The 25,295-nt window shown below is 40.7% G+C and overlaps 1 protein-coding gene across 16 annotated transcripts in view; it reads right to left on the reverse strand.

The window, feature by feature from the left end:
• Positions 1-25,295, reverse strand: part of GAB2 (GRB2 associated binding protein 2) — a 174,570-nt gene that overhangs the window by 55,929 nt on the left and 93,346 nt on the right. For 11 of the 16 annotated variants that reach the window (XM_081537583.1, XM_081537582.1, XM_081537581.1 and 8 more), the window contains one exon: positions 1,059-1,359. In XM_081537583.1, the coding sequence (XP_081393709.1) occupies positions 1,059-1,359 (301 nt within the window). Of the gene's footprint in view, positions 1-1,058; positions 1,360-22,028; positions 22,133-25,295 lie in introns of all 16 variants that reach the window. The other 5 variants (XM_081537589.1, XM_081537593.1, XM_081537587.1 and 2 more) reach the window with 1 other exon arrangement.

Here is a 25,295-nt window from a genome sequence, read left to right on the forward strand (position 1 = left end):
ACTAAGTCTGGGGTGGGGCTTAAGAATCTTCATTTCTAATAGGTTCCCAGATGAGGCCGATGTTGTTGATGAGCTAGAAACAGTTTCATGTTTTTAAAGGGTTCTAAAAAATTTAGAAAACAGGTATAGGAATCAGAGATTGTATGTGGCCTTCAATTATTTACAGAAAATGGATGCTGAGCCCCACACCCTTGCCACTCAGTGTGAAGCCTTTAAAAAACTGATGCCTAGGTCCTACTCTTGACATTCTTACCTAACTGATTTGATATGGATCCTTAGCATCAACATTTAAAAAATGTTCCTCTTTAATTCTGATGTGTAACCAGGTTTAGGAAACTACTAACTCAGGTTTTCCATCTGCCACACACCAAAAAACCCTGCTCCTCAATCATCCTAGAGTTGGGGATGTCAAAGAGTATTTCTGCAACCGAAGCCTCACTTAAAAATGTTGAGTTACTCTTTCCGTGAAGATTAACAAAATCCAAACACAAGTCAGAATTTCCCCCTTCTCGTGTGTCCGTTCCCAGGGAAACATAAAGAATAGTGGATTGTACATCAACAGTAATCACAAAGAATCCCACACCTCCCCTTGCCAGAAAAGTGGCAAGTATAACTGTGCAGGATGTTCTGAAACAGGTGACAGGAATGGACACAGGATGGATCAAAGGAGAGAGCAAGGTGCAAGCTGCCCTGCGTAGTGGGTGACAGGTTAACAGGGCACAGAGAGCTAGAGAGCTAGAGAGCTGAGGGGAGAAAGGGCAGACCTGAGAACAGGGGTGGCGTGGGGGTACCTGAAGAAATACCATCAAGTACCTTGAGCTTCATCATAACCCCAACATGCCTGTTTTCCACATAAGCAGGCTCAGGGGTAGGAGGCCCCTACTCTGTGGCCAACCCCTTCACGCTCTTACCCTCTGCCTACTTCTCCTCCACCTCAGAGGACAGCCTTTAGCTAAAGCCTGCTCTGCTGTTCAAGGAGTCTGAAGACCGTCCCCTTGGCCCCAGGGGCCCAGCCACTGCCAGGAGGCACCTGGTCCCTCCTGAGAAGGGTCTCATACCTGTACTCTCTTCTGCCTGGTTGAAGCCGCAGATCTGGCAGATGCTCTGGACCCACTTATTCATGTCCTCCTCCGTCTCGGCCACCAGGTAGAAGGTGCGCTCGCTGGTCTTGATGTCGAACACGAAACTGTCCTGCAGCTCCTTCTTGTTGAAGGTCAGGCCTGCATCCACCTGCTCGCAGAAGTTCAGGTTGATGATGCGCAGGGGCTTCTTGGAGTGATCATTCTTGTAGTATTCCAGGACGTCGGGGTCACCACTCATCCGGCCACTCCGCAGGATAAACCAGCGTTTCTTCCAGGCCTGAATGGGAAGGAGTGAGAGGAGGGGGAAAGTCATGAGTTAATTCAAAGCTTTTCACAGGTCCTCAGATATCACATATCACCAGGCTAAGGGTGGGGACTGTTGCACCTGCTGGCCAAGCATGGCCTCTATCTCCTTTTTGTGTTTCCCCAGAGTTTCAAAAACAGCGGATGACTTTAGAAAACACGTTAATGCAGCATTTCACTACTGAAACAGGGTCTTATCACTATGAAATGAGATAAGGCATTTCAAGAAGTCAGATGAGGACTAAAACACTTTACACAACTATTCCATCAAGCTAGAATACAGCCTCAAACTCACAGGACTTTTAGTCAGGGTGGAACTTGCAAAACCATAACATCTCAGTTTATGGATGGGGTCCCCCACTAAGACAGAGTGAGTTGGACCAACAATGTCACATACAGCAAGTAGCAGAGAAAAGAGTTTCCAAGCTTTCAGTATATGGTGCTTTTGACCCAATCATGATGCCTTGGGAGAATCACATAGAAACCCTTCTAAAACCTCCCTGAAGAACATAATTACAGGATTTCCCCATCTCATTCACTATATATAGTGGATAATACTATATCCCTAGTATATATAATAGAGCCCTGTACATAATAAGCACTCAATATATATTACTGAATGAATAAACTCCTTATGTCATGCCATATTATAGAATTTAACACTCAGTTACACATTTTCTTATGTTGTCTTCTACATTCCATCTCTTCAATGAGACTGAGGAATCTGTGAGCAGACATCACACAAAGTGGTAGAAAGATATCACAAATAAAACAGAGCCTCGGGTGGAGTCTATGCTTCACCACTGACTAGCTGTGTGATTTTTAGATAAAGTTATTTACCTCTTTGGAGCTTGCTTTATCTATAGAATGAGAATCACTGCTTTATCTATAGAATAGAATATCATCACCAACTGTCCTACCTACTTTATAGGGTTTATACTGCACACAAAGCACTATGATGCAACCCTAAAGCACCACTAATGCCAAGGATCTGACTGTCATCACAGTTCTTTAGACCTCACTGGGACTTCACTCCATTAATCCTGGTACCTTGCACTCTCACCTTCTATCTCCATCCCCACTCCCTTCTACCTGCCTTGTTCCTGTGATCCATCATTATAATCATTCTCTTGTTTCTCTTCCTCTCATTTATCTGGGAAACCATAACCTTTGACTAAGTCTAATGCTTAACCTACTCTGCCTGTTCCCACTCAGCTGTACGGAGCTGGAGAAAATCATACAACCACGTTGGCTGCTCTCACCTTAAGCTCAAGTGAGCCCTCACCCTGCGACAGTCTGACTACGTTTATCTGGTCCGTGATTTTCTCTTGCTCTTGGCAATTGTCTGAACCTTGCCCTCTTTAAACCTGTAGCACCTCCACTCTTTGGTACGAGAATATACAAGCAAGCAGAAGAGAAACTACACATGTTCCATTACCATATTTACCAACCTGCCTGCATTATGGCAAAGTAGTTTATTACTATGCAGCATGGACAGTTCACCCAGTCTAAGGCCAACTTTCTTCCACTAGAGCATCACCCACTCTCACTACATGGGGACATCACTGTATCTTGGCAATCACTGCATTTTCCCTCCCTCCTAGGATGATTCCCACCAGGATACCAACTTCTTCCATCTCAGAAAAAAAAAAATGAAAAATTTGACTCGATCCCACATTCCCTGCCAACTATGGCCCAGTTTTCTGCTCCTCTTTACAGAAAAACCTCAGAGATTTCTACAGTGTTAATCGTTGTTTCCTCTCCTCCCGTTCTTTTCTTGGAAGCAACATAAGCAGGCTGCCCCCGACCCCCACCTCCCTCAAAAGAGGTCTTAAAGACTTCAATACTCTAAAGCAACTTTTGGATTTGACTTGATCTCTCAGCAACATTGGATAACAGTTTATTATTCCATTCTCTTTGAAGCATTTTCCTCATTTGGCTTCAGTGCTCAGTCTCAATTTTCCTATCTCCCAGCTTCTCTTTTTCAGTTTCCAGTTCTGCTTCCTCCTCGTCTCCCTGACTTCTAAAGGCTGGAATGCCCCCCGTGCTCGGTTCTTAGACTCTTCTCTTTCTATATCCACTTCTTAGGTTATTCTATTTCATTCCACAGCTTTAAAAGTCATCTAACTGCTGTAATTCGCAAATTTATAGCTCCAGCCCAAACCCGTCTCTAGAACTCTAGAGTCTCATACCTGCTCCTCATTAATAGGCATCTCAAATCTTTCTTTAAAAACACATTTTATTTATTTGGCTGCATCGGGTCTTAGTTGGGGCATGAGGAAGCTTTGTGGTGTTGCATGGCATCTTTCATCGAGACACATGGACACTCTAGTTGTGTGCGAGGGCCCAGTGGTAGCACTACTCAGGCTTGGCTGCTCCACGGCATGAGGGATCTTAGCCACCCTACCAGGGGTCAAACCCCTGTCCCCTGCTTTGCAAGGCAGATTCTTAACCACTGGACCACCAGGGAAGCCCTGGCATCACAAACTTCCTTTAAACTGAGCTCTTCCTATCCTCCAACTCTTCTTCCTTCAATGTTTCCCACCTCAGTTACGAGCAGCTCCAACCTTCCAGCTGCTCAGGCCAAAAATCTTGATGTCAATCATCAACTCCTAAACCCAACAGTAAATCCGGTTGGTCCAAACAGTTTCAAAATACATTTACAACCCGGTCACTTCTCCACACCTCCACTGTTACGCACTTGGTCGAGTCCACCGTTCTTCCACCTTCCTGCTTCTATGCTTTCATCTGGCAATCCATTCCTGACACAGAAGCTGACGTCAATCAGAGCACATCACTTCTCTGCACTAAGTGTCCGCTGGTTTTCCACTTCACTCAGAGTAAAAGCCGACGTCTGCACAGTGGCCAATGAGCCCCGGGCGACACCCCCTCACCCATAACTCTCACGTCTCACCCCTGACCCTCTCTGCCTCGCCCATTCTGCTTGAGCCACGCTGGCCGCACACTCCTGCCTCAAGGTCTCTGCTCTGGCTATTCCCTCTGCCTAGAATACTCCTTCCCCAGATATTCCCATTGCTTATGTTTTCCATCAAGTCACTATTTAAATGTCACGTTACTGGACAGACTGTTTTCCTGGCTGCCCAATCGTCACACTCTTTCCCCCTTACTCTGCTACGCTGGTCTCACCAGCACCCACATCACCTAGAACACTGTGTAGTTGCTGATTCTACCCACCTCCTAGAATGTAAACCCCACGAGGCCAGGTATTGGTTCTTTTTATCCCATGCTACATTCTCCGTGTTTACAGTTGAGTCTGGCACATAGGTGGTTATCAGTAAATAGGTACTGGATTAATTACTGAATCAGTTTCTCCCATTCAAGTATCCTGCTTAGCTTTCGAGATCAGACGAGACTGGGCACGTTCAGGGTGGTATGGCCGTAGACTGAATCATGTTCTTACATGAACTCCTGACAGAATCTAGAAGGTCAGGGGGATATAACTGGTGCCTAATAAGCCTTAGGTGGAAGTGAAGATTAAGGTATAGAATAGAGCTGAGGAAAATAAATGTAAGTACCTTCAACTATAGTTGCCTAAAATCTTGCCCAGGCCACTGTATACAAAACTCTGTGTGCACTTGTGTGTGTGCAAGCTGCAGGTGCATGTATATAATGCAAGTGTGGGTAGCATGGTGAAGTATTTAAAGGTATTAAAGTGTGTGTTTCAGTTGATGTATCCTCCTTTAGGGTCTAGCTCTGTTGAAAGAGCTGTCTCCAAATCACTGGGGTGCAGGTGCAAACGTAAACACACACACAGACACTCTCATGAACAAGAAAAAGGTGTTTGCTACAGACAACATTGGAGCCTGTCAGGTTCTGCTTGCAAGAAGTGGTGGAGGCTGATAAACGGCTGCATACAAAATGCTGATAAATTTACGACAGAGCAGGCAAAGCCATCTAGTCTGGTCCCAAATTCACATCCCTCTTCTGCCACAACACCCTTTGCTCCAACTTTCATGTATTTTTTTTTTTTGGAAACCACATAATTCAGAAGGAAATATAAGCAACTCCCAAGAGTCTAGTTCAAAAGACAACTTCTCCAATCCCTCAGCTGAAATGGAACCTCTACTTCCTCTGAACCTTCGTAACACTTTTTATGAACTTCTCGTGGCATGTCATTTTTTTAAAACATATTACAGATATTTTAGTATTTTTTATTTCTTCCCAAGTAGACAATGAATAAAATCTCTTCCTACTCCTCTCTGAATCTCCACAGTAGGCATTCGCTAACATTACTAACTGAACTGCTCTTATCTCCTTGGCCTCATTTATGTTTATGTTTCCTTCTTCCATCCATCTATCCATCCATCCACGCAACAACTATTTATTTCATGCTTAATATGCTTCAGGGCCTTCCCAGGTGGCGCAGTGGTAAAGAATCCGTCTGCCAATGCAGGAGACACAAGAACGTGGGTTTGATCCCTGGGTCAGAATGATCCCGTGGAGTAAGAAATGGCAACCCACTCTAGTAGTCTTGCCTGAAAAATTCCATGAACAGAGGAGATTTTACTAACTTCTCAAAGGATGATAAAGGCATACAGATTGCTGCATTTAGAGGGTATTATGCTAAGTGAAATAAAGCAGACAGGGAAGGACAAAACACCTCATGGTATCACTTGCATGTGGAATCTAAAAAATAAAACGAACTCGTGAATATAACAAAAAGGAGACAGACTCACAGATATAGAGAACAAACTAGTGGTTACCCGTGGGAAGAGGGAAGAGGGTAGGGGTAAGATAGCAGTAGGGATTAAGAGGTACAAACTATTACGTATAAAATAAATAAGCTACAAGGATATGTTGCACAACACAACGTAGTATAGCCAATATTTTATAGCTGTAAGTGGAGCATAACCTTTAAAAATTGTGAATCATTATGCTGTACACCTGTAAATTATATAATATTGTACATTAACTATATTTCAATTTTTAAAAAGGCATACAGATTGAAAGGGAAGAAAAAGTTGTCCCTATTTGGATGGCATGATTGTCCACATAAAAAATCCCACGGAATTCAGGAAAAATACTCCTAGGACAAGTAAGTGAGTCTGGGAAGGTCACAAAATCCAAGTGAACCTCACTGTATTGAGCATTGCTTTATTATGCTTTGTGGGTGTTGCATATTATATGAATCGAAGGTCTGTGGCAAACAAAACTGTTGGCGCCACTTTTCAAACAGCATCTGCTTACTTTGTGTGTCTGTCTCACATTTTGGTAATTCTTGCAATATTTCAAACTTTTTCATCATTACATTTGTCATAGTGATCTGTGATCAGTGATCTGACGAAGCTCAGGTGACAGCATTTTTTAGCCATATTTTAAAAAATAACTTTTATATGCACCAGGAAACCAAAAACTTTAGATGACTGCAATATCTGCTTGATTGTGGTGGAATAATAGAGCAGGTTCTTATTCTGGAATCTAATCTGTAATATCTTCAAGGTATGCATGACAAGATGAACATACAAAAATTGATTTGCCCCTGTATTCTATCAAATACAACACATGGGCATAGAAAATGAAAATACAATGCCACTTATTAATATAATCATTTAAAAAACACAAAAGAGGCATGAATCTAACAAAACATGTTCAATACATGTATGCTGAAAAGTATACAATGTTGATAAAAGAAAGTTTAAAAAACCTAAATGGAGAGGTACACCATGTTCATGGATTGAAAGACACAACACAGTACATCTCCCCAAATTGATGTTCAGGTTTAACACAACTTTAATCAAAATCCAGCATGAGTTTTTATGGATGTAGGTAGAAGTATTCTAAAATGTGCAGAGAAAGGCAGAGAAAGTACACTAGCTAAAACAACTTAGAAATAGTAGATAAAAGGTGAGAAACAAGTCCACTAGATTTCAATAATTACAGTATAGCTACAGAAATCAAGACAACGTCATACTGGCAGACACACACACACACACACACACACACACACACACACACACACACACACAGAACAGTGGAATAGAATAGGAACCCCAGAGAAAGTGAAAGCCGCTCAGTTGTGTCCAACTCTTTGCGACCCCATGGACTATACAGTTCATGGAATTCTCCAGGCGAGAACACTGGAGTGGGTGGCCTTTTCCTTCGCCAAGGGATCTTCCCAACCCAGGGATCGAACCCAGGTCTCCCTTATTGCAGGCGGATTCTTTATCAGCTGAGCCACTAGGGAAGCCCACACAAATATGTTCAACTGATTTCTGACAAAGGTGAAAAAGCAATTTAACAGAGAATAGCCTTTTCAACAAACGATGCTGAAGCAACTGGGCATCCATAGCGGGAAAAAAGTGAATCTCAATCTAAGTCTCACACCTTACACAAACATGAACTCAAAATGAATCAAGAACTCAAATACAAAGTTATAAAACATTTAGAAAAAAACTGGAGGAAATAGTTGGATCTAGTGCTAAGCAAAGAGTTCTTAGACCAGACACCAAATGCACAGTCCATAAAAAGAGAAGTTTATAAATTAAGATGTCACTGAAATTCAAAACTTTTGCTCTGCAAAAGAAGAGGCTAAAAAAATAAGCTATAGAGTGGGAGAAAATATTTGCCAACCACATATTTGACAAAGGAGAGTATGGAGAACACATAAAGAACTCTCAACACCCAACAGTTTAAAAAGGGAAATAGTCCAAGTAGGCCATAGGCAGAACATGAAGAGATATTTCACTGAAGAGTATATACAGATGGCAAATAGGTACATGAAAAGTTCAACATCATTAGCAATTCAGGAAACACAAAACCACAAAAAGATACGATCACAAATGTAACATGGTTTAAATTAAAAAAAGTTGTAACAACACAAAATGCTGGCAATAAGGCAGAGAAAATGTGTCACTCAAACATTGCTGGTAGAATCTAAAAGGATATAGCCACTCCGGAAAACAAGTTTGGCAGTTTCTTTTTTAAAAAAAAAAAAATACTGGAGAATAGTCGATTTACAATTTTGTGCTAGTTTCAGGTGTACAGCAAAGTGAACCAATTATACATACAGATATATCCACTCTTTTTTTTTAATGTTCTTTTCCCACATAGGTCATTACAGAGTATTGAGTAGTTCCCTGTGCTATAGAGCAGGTTCTTATTAGTTATCTGTTTTATATATAGTAGTGTGTATATGTTAATCCAATCTCTATATTTATCCTCCCCTCCATTCCCTGGTAACCATAAGTTTGCTTTCTACATCAGTGCCTCTAGTTCTATTCTGTAAATAAGTTCATTTCTACCCCAATTTTTAGATTTACATATAAGCGATATCATAAGATATTTGTCTTTCTGTGTCTTACTTACTTCACTCAGTGTGACAATCTCTAGGTCCATTCATGTTGCTGCAAATGGCATTACTTTTTTATGGTTTAGTAATAGTCCGTTGTCTATATTAACAGGTATCACATCTTCTTTATTCATTCATCAGCTGATGGACATCTAGGTTGTTTCCATGTCCTGGCCATTATAAACAGTGCTAAAATGAACACTGGGGTGCGTGTATCTTTTTGAAATATGGTTTTCTCTGGGTATATGCCTAGTAATCAGACTGCTGGGTCATACATAGTTCTATTTTTAGTTTTTTAAGGAACTGTAATACTGTTTTCCATAGTGGCTGTACCAACTTACACTCCCACCAATAGTGTAGGAGGGTTCCCTTTTCTCCACACCTTCTCCAGCATTAACTATTTGTAGATTTTTTTTTTTTTTTGATGATGGCCATTCTTATTGGTGTGAGGTATACCTCACTGTATTAATAGCTTTGATTTGCATTTTTCTAATAATTAGTGATGTTGAGCATCTTTTCATGTGCTTTTCGGTCATCTGTATGTCTTCTGTGGAGAGATGTTGGTAGTTTCTTAAAAAAAATAAACATGCAACTGCTATATGACCCAGCAATTGTACTCCTGGGCATTTATCCCAGAGAAATGAAGATTCATATTTATATAAAAACTTGTACATGAATGCTCATGTAAGTTTTATTATAATAACTCAAAACTGGAACAATCTAGACATCTTTCAGTGGGTAAGTGGTAAATAAACTGTGGTACTTCCCTACCATAGAATACTACTCAGCAATAAAAAAGGAACAAAGTATTGACACATGCAAAATCCTGAATGAATTTCTAAAGAATTATGCTGTATTTTGTTAGAACAAATCCCAGGAGGTTACATAATGTGTCATTCCACTTATAGAGCATTCTTGAAATGACAGAATCTAGGAATGGATAGCAGATTAGTGGGGCTTCCCTAGTAGCTCAGTTGGTAAAGAATCCGCCTACAATGCAGAGGACCCTGGTTTGGTTCCTGGGTTGGGAAGATCCTCTGGAGAAGGGATAGGTTACCCACTCCAGTATTCTTGGGCTTCCCTGGTGGCTCAGATGGTAAAGAATCTGCCTGAAATGCAGGAGACCTGGGTTCAATCCCTGGATTGGAAAGATCCCCTGGAGGAGGGTATGGCAACCCACTCTAGTATTCTTGCCTGGAGAATCCCCAGGGACAAAGAGGCCTGGCAGGCTATAGTCCATGGGGTCACGAAGAGTTGGACATGACTGAGTGGTTAAGGAGAGGGTTGGAATGGGATAGAAGTGGGTGAGGCTACTGTCACATATAAATAGCTGGTGGGAACCTGCTGTATAGCACAGGGAGCTCAGTTCAGTGCTCTGAGATGACTTAGGTGGGTGGGATGGGAGTGGGTAAGAGCGAGGTTCCAGAGGGAGGGGATCTATGTATACATATAGCTGATTCACTTTGTTGTACAGCAGAAACTAACAAAATATTGTAAAGCAATTACATTCCAATAATATTTTTTTTTAAGGAAAAAAGAATTGGCTGTGGTGTCGCTGATGGTTCAGAGGTAAAGAATCCACCTGCCTTGCAGGAGGCGCAGGAGCCGCGGGTTCTATCCCTGGGTCGGGAAGATCCCCTGGAGGAGAAAATGGCAATGCATTCCAGTATTTTTGCCTGGAGAATCCCATGGACAGAGGAGCCTGGTGGGCTATAGTCTATGGGGCCGCAAAGAGTTGGACACGAATGAAGCAAGTTAACACATGGCTATAAGAGGGCAGTACGAAAGATTCTTTAGGTGATGGAAATGTTCTGGATCTTGACTGTAATGATACCAACATCTTTGTTGTTATACTGTAGCACAGTTTTGGAAAATGTTACCACTGGGTGGAAAGTGCTACAGGTTACTTGGGCTATTATTTTTACAACTATATGTGAATCTAAAATTACCTCATAATTGAGAGTTTAATTTAAAAAACTTATCCACAAGAGAATTGGAATTTTCATAGAAGAGAAGTAAAGGTCATGGAGAGAAAGGTTGTTCATACTTGGCGGATGATTATAACCAGACCTAGTTGTCCTCAATCTTTCCCACTCAAGAATAGAGATAGGCTCTCCAGGAATCACATGAAAATATGATTAAACTTTAGAGCATTCAGAGTCCTGAGCAGGAGGACACAAAATGGAGTGAACTAAGAGTCACCGGCATTTCTAAACCTACTGAACTACCTGCCAGATCTAGAAAATCTTCGCTGTCATGGCATACGTGATTCTCTGCCTTGGGGAAACATATTAAATAAGGTACCAGCCAGTTTCTCCTATTTTTCTGTGTAGTAGCCAGGTTCCAAGACAGCCCCTAATGAATCTCGTTTCCCAGTGCAGCCTTATATAGTCCTCTTTCCTACAGAATGAGGATGAATAGTAGGATACTGCTTAAATGAAAGTGTGTGACTTCCAAGGGTAAGGCATGAAAGACACTGTAGCTTCTTTCTTGCTCTCCTTTGGATCAGCTGCCATGTTGTAAGGACACTGAAGCAGTACAAGGGAGGAATGTACATGGTGAGGAACTCAGTTAGGCCTCCTGCCAGCTGTGGAAAGGAGCTATTCTTAGAAGCATATCTGTCGGTCCTAGTTAAGATCACAGCAACTGTAGGTACTTTTTGACTGCAATTTCATGAGAGAGCCTGAGCCAAATCCCCAAACTAAACTGCTCCTAAATTGCCGATTCACAGAAATCACATTAAATAATAAGTATTTATTTCTCCTTTAAGCCAGTAAGCTTTAGGGTAATTTGTTACCCTGTAATAAATACTACATTTTACTTTGGGCTTCCCAGGTGGCTCAGTGGTAAAGAATCTGCCTGCCAATGCAGGAGTCGCAGGAGATGCGGGATTGATCCCTGTGCTGGGAACATCCCCTGGAGGAGGAAATGGCAACCACTCCAGTATTCTTGCCTGGAAAATTCTATGGACAGAGGAGCCTTGTGGGCACAATAATGGGGTCGCAAAGAGTTGGACATGACTGAGCATGTGTCATGAGCACGAGCACAATTTAATTTTCACTACCAGGGCCATTTGGGTATAACCAAAGGTAGGCACTAGGAGGAAAGCCTTGTCTATTTAGAAGACTGAAAGTACAGCCTAAAAGATAGATTAATTGGCTAAAGGAACAGAAGAATCTAGAAAGAGACCCATACATACATCACCTCTAGATTTAAGAAAAAGATGATACTGCAGGACTGTGGAGAAAAACAAAACAAAGCCAAACCTGTCTTTTCAATAAGTGGAACTAGGTCAATTTGATAACGATGGGAAAAGATTCTTTATCCTTATGTCATGCCATATGTGAAAATTAATCTCAGATCACTGTAAAACCAAATGTGAAAGATAAAATAATAAAGCATTTAGAGGAAAACAAAGGAAAATATGTTCATGACTTTGGGGTTGGCAATGATTTCTTGAATACTCAAAATGCACTAAGACAAGAGAAAAAGTGAGCAATTATACAACATTAAACTTAATTTCTGATCATCAAAAGGTACTGCCAAGAGAGTGGGAGGAGATGTTTGCAATACATATGTCGCATATTCAGAACACATCTAAAAAAGTGTACAAATTAGCAGGAATAAGACCACTCAACAGAAAAATGAGCAGACACTATACAAAAGAAGATATTCAAGTGGCAATATACATAAAAAGATCTCAACTTCTTCACTCACTGGTAAATGTAAATCTATAACACTAACAAAATCACCAGAATGTTTATAATGAAAAAGACTGACAGTAAAAGTATAGTGAAGACTGGAGAAACTCTCATGCCCTGTTAGCAGGAATGTGAATTGGTATAACCACTTTGGAAAACTACAGCAGCGTTTACTCTGCTGAACACACACCCCAGGGCCTTGTATCTACTCCCAGATGCCCACCTCAAATGACTCTGTACGTTTATTCATTCAGACATATAAAAGTATGTTCACTGCAACATCATTCATAATAGCCCTGATCATGCCTGCCTTTCTGCATTCCTTATTTCAAGTGCTTGCTATCTATAGTCTGAACTGTTTTCATAGCTTCCTAACCAGTTATTCTAATTTAATGCCTATAAATGACTCCAGTTTAATCTTCCAATCAGAGAAAAACTCCAATCACATCACTCCCACTCCCCTATCCAAAAATCTAATGACTCTCTATCACCTGTATAGCAACGTCTAAGTCCTATGGCTTAGTTTTTTTTTAAGCTAAAATTTGAGAAAGATTTTCAATGTGGTAAAACATAACATAAATTTTACCATTTAAGTGTATAGTTCTGTGGCATTAAGTATATATACAGTTATAGTGTCATTGATATTATCCATCTCCAGAACTTTTTCATCTTCCCAACTGAAATTCTCTACCAATGAAACATTAACTTCCCATTCCTCCCTACACCCAATTCCTGAAAACCACTATTAGACCTTCTATATCTTTGAATCTAACTACTCATACATGTGGAATCACATAATATTTGTTCTTTTGTGACTGGCTTCTTTCAACTTACCCAATTTGACTTATTTCACTTTATGGCTAATTCCTGGCATAACCCAGTCAGGTAGAAGAAACACTATTAATTCAGATCAACAAAAACTCAACCAAGGGGCACAAGCGCAGAGAAACAAGGAGAGCAACGAGAAAGAGATAGCGAGGTAAAGAGAGAATAAGATAGATGATTCAGAGTGTGATAAGCAAAGCTTGCGATTAGGGTAAAAGCCTCAAATTAGGGTAAAAGAGTCTTGCTCTTTCAAGCCTTAATAACCAAATATATGACAGGGGAAATAACACAACTAATAATATTGACTTGAGAATTAAATATGGTTATTAAGTGTGAAGGCAGCCAGGACCAAACTGCATGACACATCCCAAGAACATAGTTATTGAATCGAAAGCAGCCCAAGGACATTCTGAGATTATGTAACTGGCAAAAGAGTTATCACTATGAACGATTTCCAGATTTCCAACTTATTTTTTTCACCAGTAAGAGGCGTTATTTTGTCCTTTTTCTGGCCCCATACCACACAACAGTAACTCCTCTGAATTTCAGTTAGAAGTATCAGGATTCTTCCAGTCTGTTGGATTCAAAATCATCTACTTCCAATTCGACTCTTCTTGCTACTTAACTGTTCCTGACAAGGCAATAGTTATATTCACTAAAATAAGCACAACTTCTCTTAAATGCTTTGAGGGATAAAGAAAGAAGGCAAGACCTAAACATTCCTTTCAAGTAACTTTCAATGTTTACAACAATGCAGGGAGGTAAGACATGATCACATATCCCTAAAACAAAAAGCAGATTTTTTATAAGCAACATAAAAGGAAATTCAATACGATATTGGACCACTGAAGCAGAGAACCAAACCTTTAGGAATGGGCAGGAGAGGGAGAAAGAGAAATGAACATGAATGTATATGAACTGAAGAAGGTAGGGTTTGATATATGGTTTGGGGAAGGAAGGAGAAAAGGTCAGTTCTTATAGAGCACATAGCATGTCCAAGACCTGGGTATGGGAAAATATAAGACACGTTCAGAGAACATGGAATAGTCTTCTCTGAATGTAGAAAAGAAGGAGGAAAGGAAGAATTTGGTGGTCTTGGAAAAGTCAACACCATCCTACAGATTTTTTAAAATTTAGTTTTTAATTGGTGCATCCTATGAATTTTTAATCTTTCCTTTATTGATAAGGGGGAGTCACTGAAGCAAACAGATTAGTAGAGAAATGATTACTACTGCTGTACCCTTAACTGGCAGAATGAGGAAGACCAACAAGAGAAAGGAAAAACAAGAGGAAAACTAAGAAGTTGTTGCAACAGCCTGCAATAGTGAGAGACGATGGCAGAGGAACAAGAGCACAGAAGACAACCGAAGTCACTTTACTCAACGACAGGGCTTAAAGAAGCACATGGCATCAGGGTCCACCCTCAAGAAAGAACCTTCCATTTGCATCTGTGATTTAGAGAACACCACTACCATCTCTGTTGAAACAGAAGTGACTGTTTTCCTTTTGTACCCAAATTCAGTAAAAAAACAAAACAAAACTGTTTCACAACCACCCAGACCACAGACATGCACCGTGGGTACACATGGCCCAGAAGTTGCATCATTCTGGCTTTAAGTGGAGAATTCATATCCCACATGAACCTGTCTGTGTTCTTCAGATTAGATCCCAAGGTCTCCAACCATGTAGAATGCAGCCATTACTTCTTCCTATTGAACTTGGCTCCTAGAATACTTAGAGGGACCCCAATTTAGCTTGACACTGGCCAGATCACACGGGAGCACTGTGCTCAGTTTTGATGGTGTGAAGGGTCTTGAAATACAATGGTACCAGGATTTAGTGAGGTTCTGACCGGAGTCATGATTGTCATCTTCTGAGATACAAGGAGCTGATGCACAGCAGAACAATTTGATGCGTCCTGGGTGATCCCACATACTAAAGCTCAACTAGGGTCAGCAGGGGCATGCCACAGAAAAGTAGATTTTTTTTACTCACTGTAAATAAGAATTTTCTAAAAGAGTAGTCCAAAGTAGGTCCTTTGGAAACTGAAGAACCACTAAGCCTCAGAGATACTAAAGAGGAGTCAGTCTAGAGCAGGGTTGGCAAACTTTCTCTGTAAAGAGCAGAGAGTAAATATTTTAAGCCTCACAGACCAGACATTCTCTCACAACTACTCAGATCTATAGGGGCATGGAAGAAGTCATAGACAATTTGTAAGCAAACAAGAGTGGCTGTGTTCCAATAAAACTATTTAGAAAAAGAGGTGGTGGGCAAGATTCACTGGCTGTCCCCTGACCCAGACTAGAGGGAGGGAGGGAGATTCAAGCAGTGGATCAGGAAACAGAAAGGGACTAAGGTCTCTTCCAACCTGGAGAGCCTTACATTTTTAACCAAGAAAATCTGACATGGTAACACCTCATTTAATCAGATTATTCAGATTCTTGGAACAGAGGGATATGATCCTCCCCAAGACCAAGTATTAACTAGAACTCCCTTAGTTTCAGCCTTGACAGTTGAAAATATTTCTGAAACTCTAGAATCTTCTGCTTTGTCTTAGGTAGTCTACCCAAGATAACAGAACTTTTCTTTGATGACTAAGGACTTCTCAGAGCCTCAAACCATCTTTCCAGATACCAAATCTCACATGCCTTGTGGCTAAAGTTGTAGAAGGGTCAAGGCATTTCTTGGAAGAGGGTTTTGTGTAACTCCTGGAAATGGGCGTGTCCTTTCAACTTCCCTCTTTCTGATGAGGGTAAAGCCAAAAACTGCCAACAAACCAGGAGAACCCTGTTAAGTGAGAATTGTAGTTAATTAACTAGAATCTAACTGAGGTTACTGGTTGATATCAATAAAATGAACTTACTAGTCAGGGACGTTAAAAAAAAAAATCTTCAAAAAGTTCTTTGCTTTAAACACATTAAAAAAAACCCACCTATAACACACACACACAGTCATCACTCCCTCGGTGTAACTTCCAAGTGGTGATATGATTTGAGCTCTAGCTCAAACGGTCACCAAGAGAGAAGAACTTGACCTGACCTGTGAGTACATGATACACAACTATATCCCAGCACACAGTAGCATGAAGAACAGTAGATCATACTTATGCCCCATAACAGTTAAGAGCAAACAGTAAGAGTCCAGTAGGTCCCGTAACAGCCACACATTTCCAGAGGAACATTTCCTGAGAAAGAAGCTTCGTGCTATCGTTCCTCTAGGTATCCTTCAACTACTTTGGACCATGGTGACTTTATACTCTGGGGAGGGGAAAAAAGGCGCTTGCTGAGCTCCTGCTATATTCCATGTACTTTCTATCCATTTTCACATTTAATCCTCAAGCCTGTGCTACAAGGCAAATCCTTTTTTACAGGTGAGGGAAAAGAAGTTCATCGAATTTAAACAATTTGCAGAGATAACAGCCCCAATCTTCTGGTTCAGTGGGTCAGGACTTAGGCCCAGAAAGAGAAGGAGAAGCTAATGCAGATGAAGTGCTGACTACATTTTGAGAAACACTGGCCACAGAGTTTATGAAAGGTCAAGTTCACAGTCAGTAGGTGATGGCTATAGAGGGATTAGAAAGAATCGAGGTCTCAGCTCTTAGTCCAAAGTTATTTCCAGTCCACAAGTCCAAATGCCCGAGGATCACAGTTATATTCTCCCGACTCATTCATCAGAGTAATAACATTTCTGACTCTAATGAACCTTCTTTGCTTCTCGGGCACAGAATGAACTTTACCTTACCGTAAGATGGGTGTATTCTGAGGTCAGGGGCTTTTTCATCTCCAAAAGTTAGCACAGTGCTTGATAGATGTTATGCACTATATAACTCTCCAATGAAAGATACACCAAAGGAAAAAAAAAGGAAAGAATGTCTATTTGCCCCCTCTTTTGGTGAAAACAAACAAAACCTCTCAGGTCTATGGGATGCTAATTAACACTTCTAGGATTCTAACCTGGAGAAGGAAATGGCAACCCACTCCAGTATTCTTGCCTGGAGAATCCCAGGGATGGAGGAGCCTGGTGGGCTGTTGTCTATGGGGTCGCACAGAGTTGGACACAATTGAAGTGACTTAGCAGCAGCAGCAGCAGCAGGATTCTAACCATCTCTCTCCTGGGTGAGATGGTACACAAGACACCATACACACAAAAGACAGCATGGAAAAGCACACGTCTTTTATGTGAATCTGACTCCAGCTTCCAGGGTTAGATCATGGGAACCTAAGCTAAGCTAGTTAGTACATTTCATCCAGTGATGGGTTCAGTGAAGAGCATGTGCTCCAACCCAGCTCAAACAGACAGATTCAGCTCTAGGGCTTTCGTTTGTGTTATTCCGAGTGGGCGTTCTCTCTCACTGGTGAGAAGGTTGGGATGGCAGGAGCCTGAAGTTGCCATGACCACCCTTTGGACTCTAAGAACAACCAAGACAGAGAGAGCAGAGTGAAATGGACCTGGGTTAAATGTGAGTCCTAAATCAAGATGATTCGGAAGCCAGGTTTCCCTTCTTGGCTTAGGTGACTCAACAAACTCTCTTTTCACTTCAGGCAATTTAGGGCACTAGCTAATCAACACAGGTTTTAAGCATATGAACTATTCTGGGACCCAGAACCAGTCTGTTATCAAAATGACAACTCAGGGGTCCTTTTCACATGCTCTTGTCAAATTCATTATTCAATCTATTTTCTACTTCATTTGCTTTCAATTTCTTTTCCACTAGCATTTACTCCCCTTTTTCTTCCAGTCACTCAATCAACATTTATTAAATGTTGATAAATGTTGGTACTTACTAGCGCCAGCCAGGTCCTTTAAGGTCTCATGATCTATGGAAAGGACAGGCAGGTACAGTACACAGGGAACTCAGTGTGCAGAGGTCAGGGCTCCAACAGAGGGATGAACAGAGCGCACTCTGTTTGGAGGAGTCATGGAATGTTGTAGAGCACAGGTGACACCTGGATTGGGTTTCAAAGGATGAGAGGAGTTTTGCTGACTCTCTCCAGTAAGAAAAAATACTGGAGGAGGAACTTCTCAGGAAAAGAGAATAATACGTGTACAGTTAATTCTCATTATTCACCATAGTTATGGTCTATAAAGTCACCACACACACTGAATTAGCAAATACTGAATCATTTCTCCTCAAGGAAATTCAACAGTGAGATTCCTGCAAGCCTCTGGCCACATTATCTTTACATAATCCATACATAATCTTGTTTTATGTTTGTTTCTGTGTAAAGACACCTTATTTAACATATACCACTCATTCATTATATTGAACTCATGGCTAATAGGACTGCAACTCAAGTCTGATGAGTATCTAATACGTGTTTTCTCCACAAGGCACATGACGATCTTCTTGTGCTTAGGACTCTGGACAATAGTTCAGCACTCTGGGAGGCATTTTATTTTGGTTTAATTAATCAATTTTTTTTGCTAAGTAGCTCATATTTCTTTTTTAACATTTGAGTATAGCTGCTTCACAATGTTTTGTTGCTTCTGCTGTAAAGCTAAGTGAATTAGTCACATTATACATATATTCCCTTTTCCTTGGATTTCCTTCCCATTCAGGTCACCACCGAGCACTGGGTCGAGTTCCCTGTGCTGTACGGTAGATTCTCATTAGCGATCTATTCTATACACAGTAGTGTGTGTGCACAGAGTGTGTGCGCCCAGTGTGTGTGTGCATAGAGTATGTGTGCACAGTGTGTGTGCCCATAGAGTATGTGTGCATAGAGTGTGTGTGCCGTGTGTATGCATAGTGTGTGTGCATAGAGTGTGTGCGCACAGTGTGTGTGCACAGAGTGTGTGTACACAGTGTGTGTGTGCATAGAGTGTGTGTGCATAGGGTGTGTATACATAGTGAGTATGTGTGTGTATGCCACTCCCAGTCTTGAGGAGGCATTTTAAATAGTAAAATCATCAAACAAAAAAGGCACAAAAATGTGAATAAAAATGGCATTAAAGAGGAAAAGGCATTAAAGTTATGTTTTTGAGGATGAAGGATAAAAAATAGCATGGAAAGGTGACCACTGAAAGGAAGGCTACAAGCGTGATTTGCGGCTGCTTTAAGTAGGGTTTCACATGCTGGGTTTTACATATTTCCTGTAGGTCAGTCATTCTCAATATAAATTTTGATACAAAATTAAAAATTTGAGGGACCTCTCCAGTGGTCGGGACCCTGCCTTCCAGTGCAGGGGGTGCAGGTTCGGTCCCTGGTTGGGGAACTAAGACCCCACATGCCTCCCAGGCGAAAAACCAAAACATAAAACAGAAGAAATACTGTAACAAATTCAAAAAAGACTTTAAAAACGGTCCACATAAAAAAAATCTTAAAAAAATTTTGAGAATTCCTCCACAGAACAATAAAATACATTTTGTGTGCATACTCAGTCATGTCCAACTCTTTGCAACCCTATGGACTACAGCCTGCTAGGCTCCTCTGTCCATAGAATTTTCCAGGGAAGATTGGAGTGGGTTGCCATTTCCTACTCCAGGGGATCTTCCTGACCCAGTGACCAAACCCACGTCTCTTGCGTCTCCTGCATTGGCAGGTGGATTCTTTACCACTGAGCCACAAAGGAACCCCAATATACATTTTAGTATTTATTAATAAACAAATGCCACTAGGAATTCATTAATACAATTATTTTACTAATCACAATATCTACATATTTTTTAAAAATATAAACACGTAAAACATTTATTCATTGCATAAGTAATGCTTGGTATCAGAGGATGTGTGTGTTTTCAAGGACCCAGTCCATCATGTTGGAATCACTGTCATGTACCTAACAGAGCAGCCCAGGCAGAGGGAACAACATGTGCAAAAGCCCTGAGGAGAAAGAAAACTTGGCTCATGGGAGGACCTGACAGCAGGTCATGGCTGAAGCAAAGAGACAACAGTGGAAACTATCAGGAGGACGGGGCAGGGACACAGCATAATGAAGCCTGGGAGGTCATTTTATGAAGTGCGGCTATTATTTTAAACAGAACAAGATTGGAACTTTTCCTGGTGGTCTGGCCAAGACTCTGTGCTCCTAATGCAGGGGGCCTGGGTTTGACCCCTGGTCAGCGAACTAGATCCCACATGCTGCAGCTAGGAGTTCACATGCTGCAACTAAAGATCCATGTGCCACAACTAAGACCCCAACTAAGACCCAGTGCAGTCAAATAAATAAATAAGTATATTAACAAAAAAAAAAGACAACTTAAAATCAATACAGCAAGATCCCTCAATAGGGGTATATTAAATAAACTGATACATTAGAACTGAAGAAACAAGAACAATGGGGTATGATCTGACTTATATCAAAAACCCTGTATGTTTATGGATTCATATATGTGCACACCACCACATATACATGTGTACATATGGTTTACATACATAGTATACACCTGCACACTCACACACAGTGTCTTACAAATGCTCAGAAAAGCATTTCAAACTGTTATCAATGGGTTCTTGGGGAGAGAATGGGTATTTAAGAGATTAAGAGAACTTTCACACCCTAATCCATATACTTCTGTATTTTTAAATAAACAGACATGAGACCACTGGATGGATTTTCATTTTTTTCATATTTTACATTTCTTACAGATCATTCTGGCTTGTAGCAAATGAAGAGCAGGGTGGAAAGAGCATGAGCAGGGAGCTCAGACAGACAACTGGTGTCTGGATCAAGGCAGTGGCAAAGGATATATACTTTCAAGATATATTTCAGAGGCTGAAATAGCTGACTCTGGTGATGGACTGAATACGTGGGATATGGGAGGAGGAAGAACAAAGGAAGTCTCTAAGACTTCCAGCTTGAGCAAGCAGGTTTTGTGTTATGACTTACGGGGGAGAAGGGACCCACAGCCACAATTCTCTGACCTCTCACAGTGCATTCTACCCATTCTATTTCTACTGCATCCTGTACAAAGGAGTAAAATGAATTTGACACGTGTGAGAGGGAGAGGGTCACAATCTGGGAAACCAAAGAGCCTTGTATCAGTGATTACATTGACTGAATTCTATGAGATTGATTCCCCAAAGACCAGGTCAGTCTTTCTGCAGAGGACTCAGGGAATCCATTAGTGAAATTACCTCTCCCATTGAGAAAACAGCAAATGAATCATTGCCAACCCTTTGCATTTTGGAGGAACAAAGGTCATTTCATTGAAGGGTTTCCCTTTCATGTCCTTCAGTGTTCTGATCTGAGTTGTATTTAATGCTTTGAATTAAGCAAAAGTTGCCAGGGAAAACGAGGGCAAAGATAGGGAAAGGGTAGACAAATAAGGCCCACAAATATAGTTAAACTGTTTCCTTTCCGCTAGGACAAAGGCTTCTCTCATGCATCTCCCCAACTCCAAGGAAGAGAGAGTAGAAGACTTCACAGGTTTCTGCTTCCCTAAAGACCTGGTTTCGTGCTTTCTTAAGCAACAGTGGTCACTGAGGATCAACTGGATCACTGGTCAACAGGATCACTGAGACACCTGTTCATAGGTAGATCTTCCCAGGTCCTAGTCTCAACAGAGATTCAGACTCAGTAGGTCTAGAGTGCAGTCCAGGGACTCAAACTCCACACAACTCTATAAACAATGCCCAAGGACCCCAATTTGAGAAGCACTGCACTACATCATTCACGATAGTTGATTAAATGTGGTTATAATTTAGTGAGCTACACTGCAGAAAGAAGTGGATCATGGAGCTCTGGGTTATCCTTTTAACTCTGTCTCTAGTCAGTTAGCTGGGCATGGAGAGAACACTTTTATGCTCTGAGTCATGGTTTCCCCATTAGTAAAGCACAAGTGTTGACTTTCTGGATCTCAACTTACCTCCAATTTCTGACATTTTAAGACCCCAGGAAAAGAGAAAGGGTTGGAAATGTCAAGTAGGGCTTCCTGCTTGTACCAGAGCGACTCTCCCTGAGGTACTCAGACTGTGGATATACAAGAATAAGAGCGTAAGATCCAGTGCTTTCTGGAACTGGCTGGTTATAAGCAAATATGGAAAAGCTACTCTTAAGGTACAAGATGAACCAGGCGTGGGGCCCTTCTGGAGCCTGGCTTCTGTTTCCTAATCACAGCACTCAATATAAAAGCAGGGAAGTAATTCAAAGGATGGAAGGACAGACTGAACCCAATTTCAAAGATTAACCCAGGTGTTCAAATAAATGCCCTGTCTGCCTCCTGGGAGCCCTCATTTACATCAATCCAGCTGCCTGAACTATGTATATCCGAAAAAACATTCCCATACAGAGACTCCTCTCTGGCTTCCATGTGATTTATTGGAAAGGCTTTTGTTTAATTTATAAGTCAGTGTACACCATTAGAAGAATGACCTCTGGAGCTAACGTTTCTTTTTGTTTTCCCCCTTGTTTTAAATCGATATTATAGAGGTATATAATTTATATGCAATAAAATTCACCGATTTTAAGAGTTCAGGCTGATGGGCTGTGATGAATGTATACACCATATAACTACCATCACAATCAAGACAGAATACTTCCATCATCCCAAGGATCTGTCTTTTCTAGAGTATCACAGTAATGGGACCATATAGTAAATATTCTTTTGTGCCTGGCTTCTTATGTACAACATAAAGTTTTATGACTCATCTAGACTGTTGCATGAATCAGTTTTTAATTGTTAACTGCTGATAGTGTAACATCTTAAGGAGTTACCATACTTGTTTATCTGTTCACCTGTTAATGGACATTGCTTCCAGTTTGGGGCCACTGTGAATAAAGCAGCCAGGAATAATCATGTGTAAGCCTTTTTGTGAAAATGTCAATTCTCTTAGGTAAACACCTATAAGTGGAATGGTTGGGTCACATGGTAAGCATACACTTAATTTTATAAGAAAATGCCCAACTGTCTTCCAAAGTGGTTGTCCATTTTTCAGTTCACACTAGCAATTTGTGAGCATTCTAGTTTCCCACAACACTTAGCCATCAGAGCCAATCAGCGGGTAAGTAGTGGTATCTCGTTGTGGTTTTAATTTGCATTTCCCTGATAACTAATGATGCTGAGCATTTTCCATGTGCTTATTGGTTGTTTACCTTCTTTTGTGATGTCTGGTCAAATCTTTTGCCCATTTTTAAATCGCTTTTCATTATTGAGTTTTAAGAGTTCTTTATATATATTTTGGTTATGGTCCTTTGTTAGATATATGTATTGAAAATATTTTCTCCCAGTTTATGACTTAATTTTTATTTTTTATTTTTAAATAGTGTGTTTTAAAAAGCAAATGTCTAATTTTGTTCAGTTTATCATTTTTTAAGTAGCTGAGGCTTTTTTGTATCTTACAGTCCTTACCTAGGAAAGTCCTATCTCAAGGTCAGAAAGATTTTCTGCTTCATTTTCTTGTAGAAGTTTTATAATTTTAGTTTTTATGTTTAGGTCTATGATCCATTTTGGGTCAGAGTGAGGTAAGGGTCATGGTCCATGTCTTTCCACATGAATATATAGCTGTTCGAGCAGTGTTTGCTGAGAAGAAATATCCTTTCTTTATCAAGTTGCCTGAAGTATAAATGACACAAAATTTAAAATCTTATGTATACTTGATATACGTGAAAGTGAAAGTCACTCAGTCGTGTCCGACTCTCTGAGACCCTGTGAACTGTAGCCTGTCAGGCTCCTTTGTCCATGAAGATTCTCTGGGCCAGAATACTGCGTGGGTAGCCATTCCCTTCTCCAGAAGGGCTCGAACCCAGGTTCCATCAAACCCAACCCAGGGATTGAACCCAGGACTCCCACACTGCAGGTGGATTCTTTACCATCTGAGCCACCAGGGAAGCCCTTGATATACATAGGGACCTGATAAATATATACCATCCCATCTCTTAATTTGCAAAAATTTCCTAGAAGTGGTCTACAACAACTTATATTTACTTTAAGATGTGAGACTGTTATCAGATGGGAGAGATGGGAGTTGAATGAATCCTGAATGTTGTACAGAGCATTTCACAGGGACAGGGAAGTGGCACACTGGGGGTCTGGGGCCCTGAAGCCTTATTACTTTACAAGCTACTGTTGGTCACTTAGCTGATTCAGAGCTGTCTCTAGGTGTGGAAGTGTGTACTGACCACTTCAGGAAATAGAAGAACCAGGATCTTTTCATCTTAAGAGGTAGAAACCACTTATTCCATTCATTTCTAGGTATCCTCTCTTCCTGCATCTGTGTGAACAACGCAGCTGAATAAATATCAGAATCAAAAATTCAGCTCTCAGATAATTTTCCATCCTGAGGCAACCCGACTCTGTGATATAGGGTCCTCTAGGGCCCTAGACTCTCCCAGAGTCTCAGTCTCTTCCATGACTTCAGGACAAAAGTTTGCAGGTTCCTCAAGCATGTCCCAGGCTCAACCCTGGTTCCTTTCTAAATAAAGCTCTGTGATTGAAACCAACCATTTCTGACCTTAACCCTTCTCTGAGAAAATAATGTTCCACTGTAGCAGTCAAAAATACAGAAGCAAGTCTGGCAGTTTAACATCTAGACTGCATATTCCTATATTAAAAACCTTACACCTATTCATAATGCCTGACCTCTACAGAAATTTGGCACTTTATTTTTGTTAGAACCTTCAACTTTTACTGTATCCTAAACTGAAATGAGCTTTCCATAAACCTGGATATGAGTCATTAATCTCAATAAATCAATCCAAGCCAAATAAAAACCTATACACTTACTAAAATATCAACACAGAGTGAAATTAGACCAGAAAATTTCTCTAAAAGGATTATAAGTAAGCAGTCTTTGGTTCATAACAGCTCTAAGTTTCATCACGAACATTATTCATGTTACTTCAGATGCAGAAGTATTTTGTAAGCTTCTTGAGGGCAGAGAGAGAAAAGATGCACGGTACAGTGGAAACTAAACAGGATTTAGAATCTGAAGATGTAGGTTCAAATTCCTGGCATCACTTAATAGTCGTATGACCCCAATGAGTCACCTAACCTCTTCAAGTCTTAGTTTTCTCACCTGTAAAACAGAATGAAAGCCACCTACTTAACATGGTTATGGAGAGAAAAAAATAAGGCAAGGTTTATATTTTTAAATGTTATGTACAAATATAAACCTTATCTTCTAATTGTTTGGAA

This window comes from Giraffa tippelskirchi, chromosome 10 (assembly GCF_054371585.1).
Source record: "Giraffa tippelskirchi isolate mGirTip1 chromosome 10, T2T-mGirTip1v1.2.pri, whole genome shotgun sequence".
NCBI classification, from domain to species: domain Eukaryota; kingdom Metazoa; phylum Chordata; class Mammalia; order Artiodactyla; family Giraffidae; genus Giraffa; species Giraffa tippelskirchi.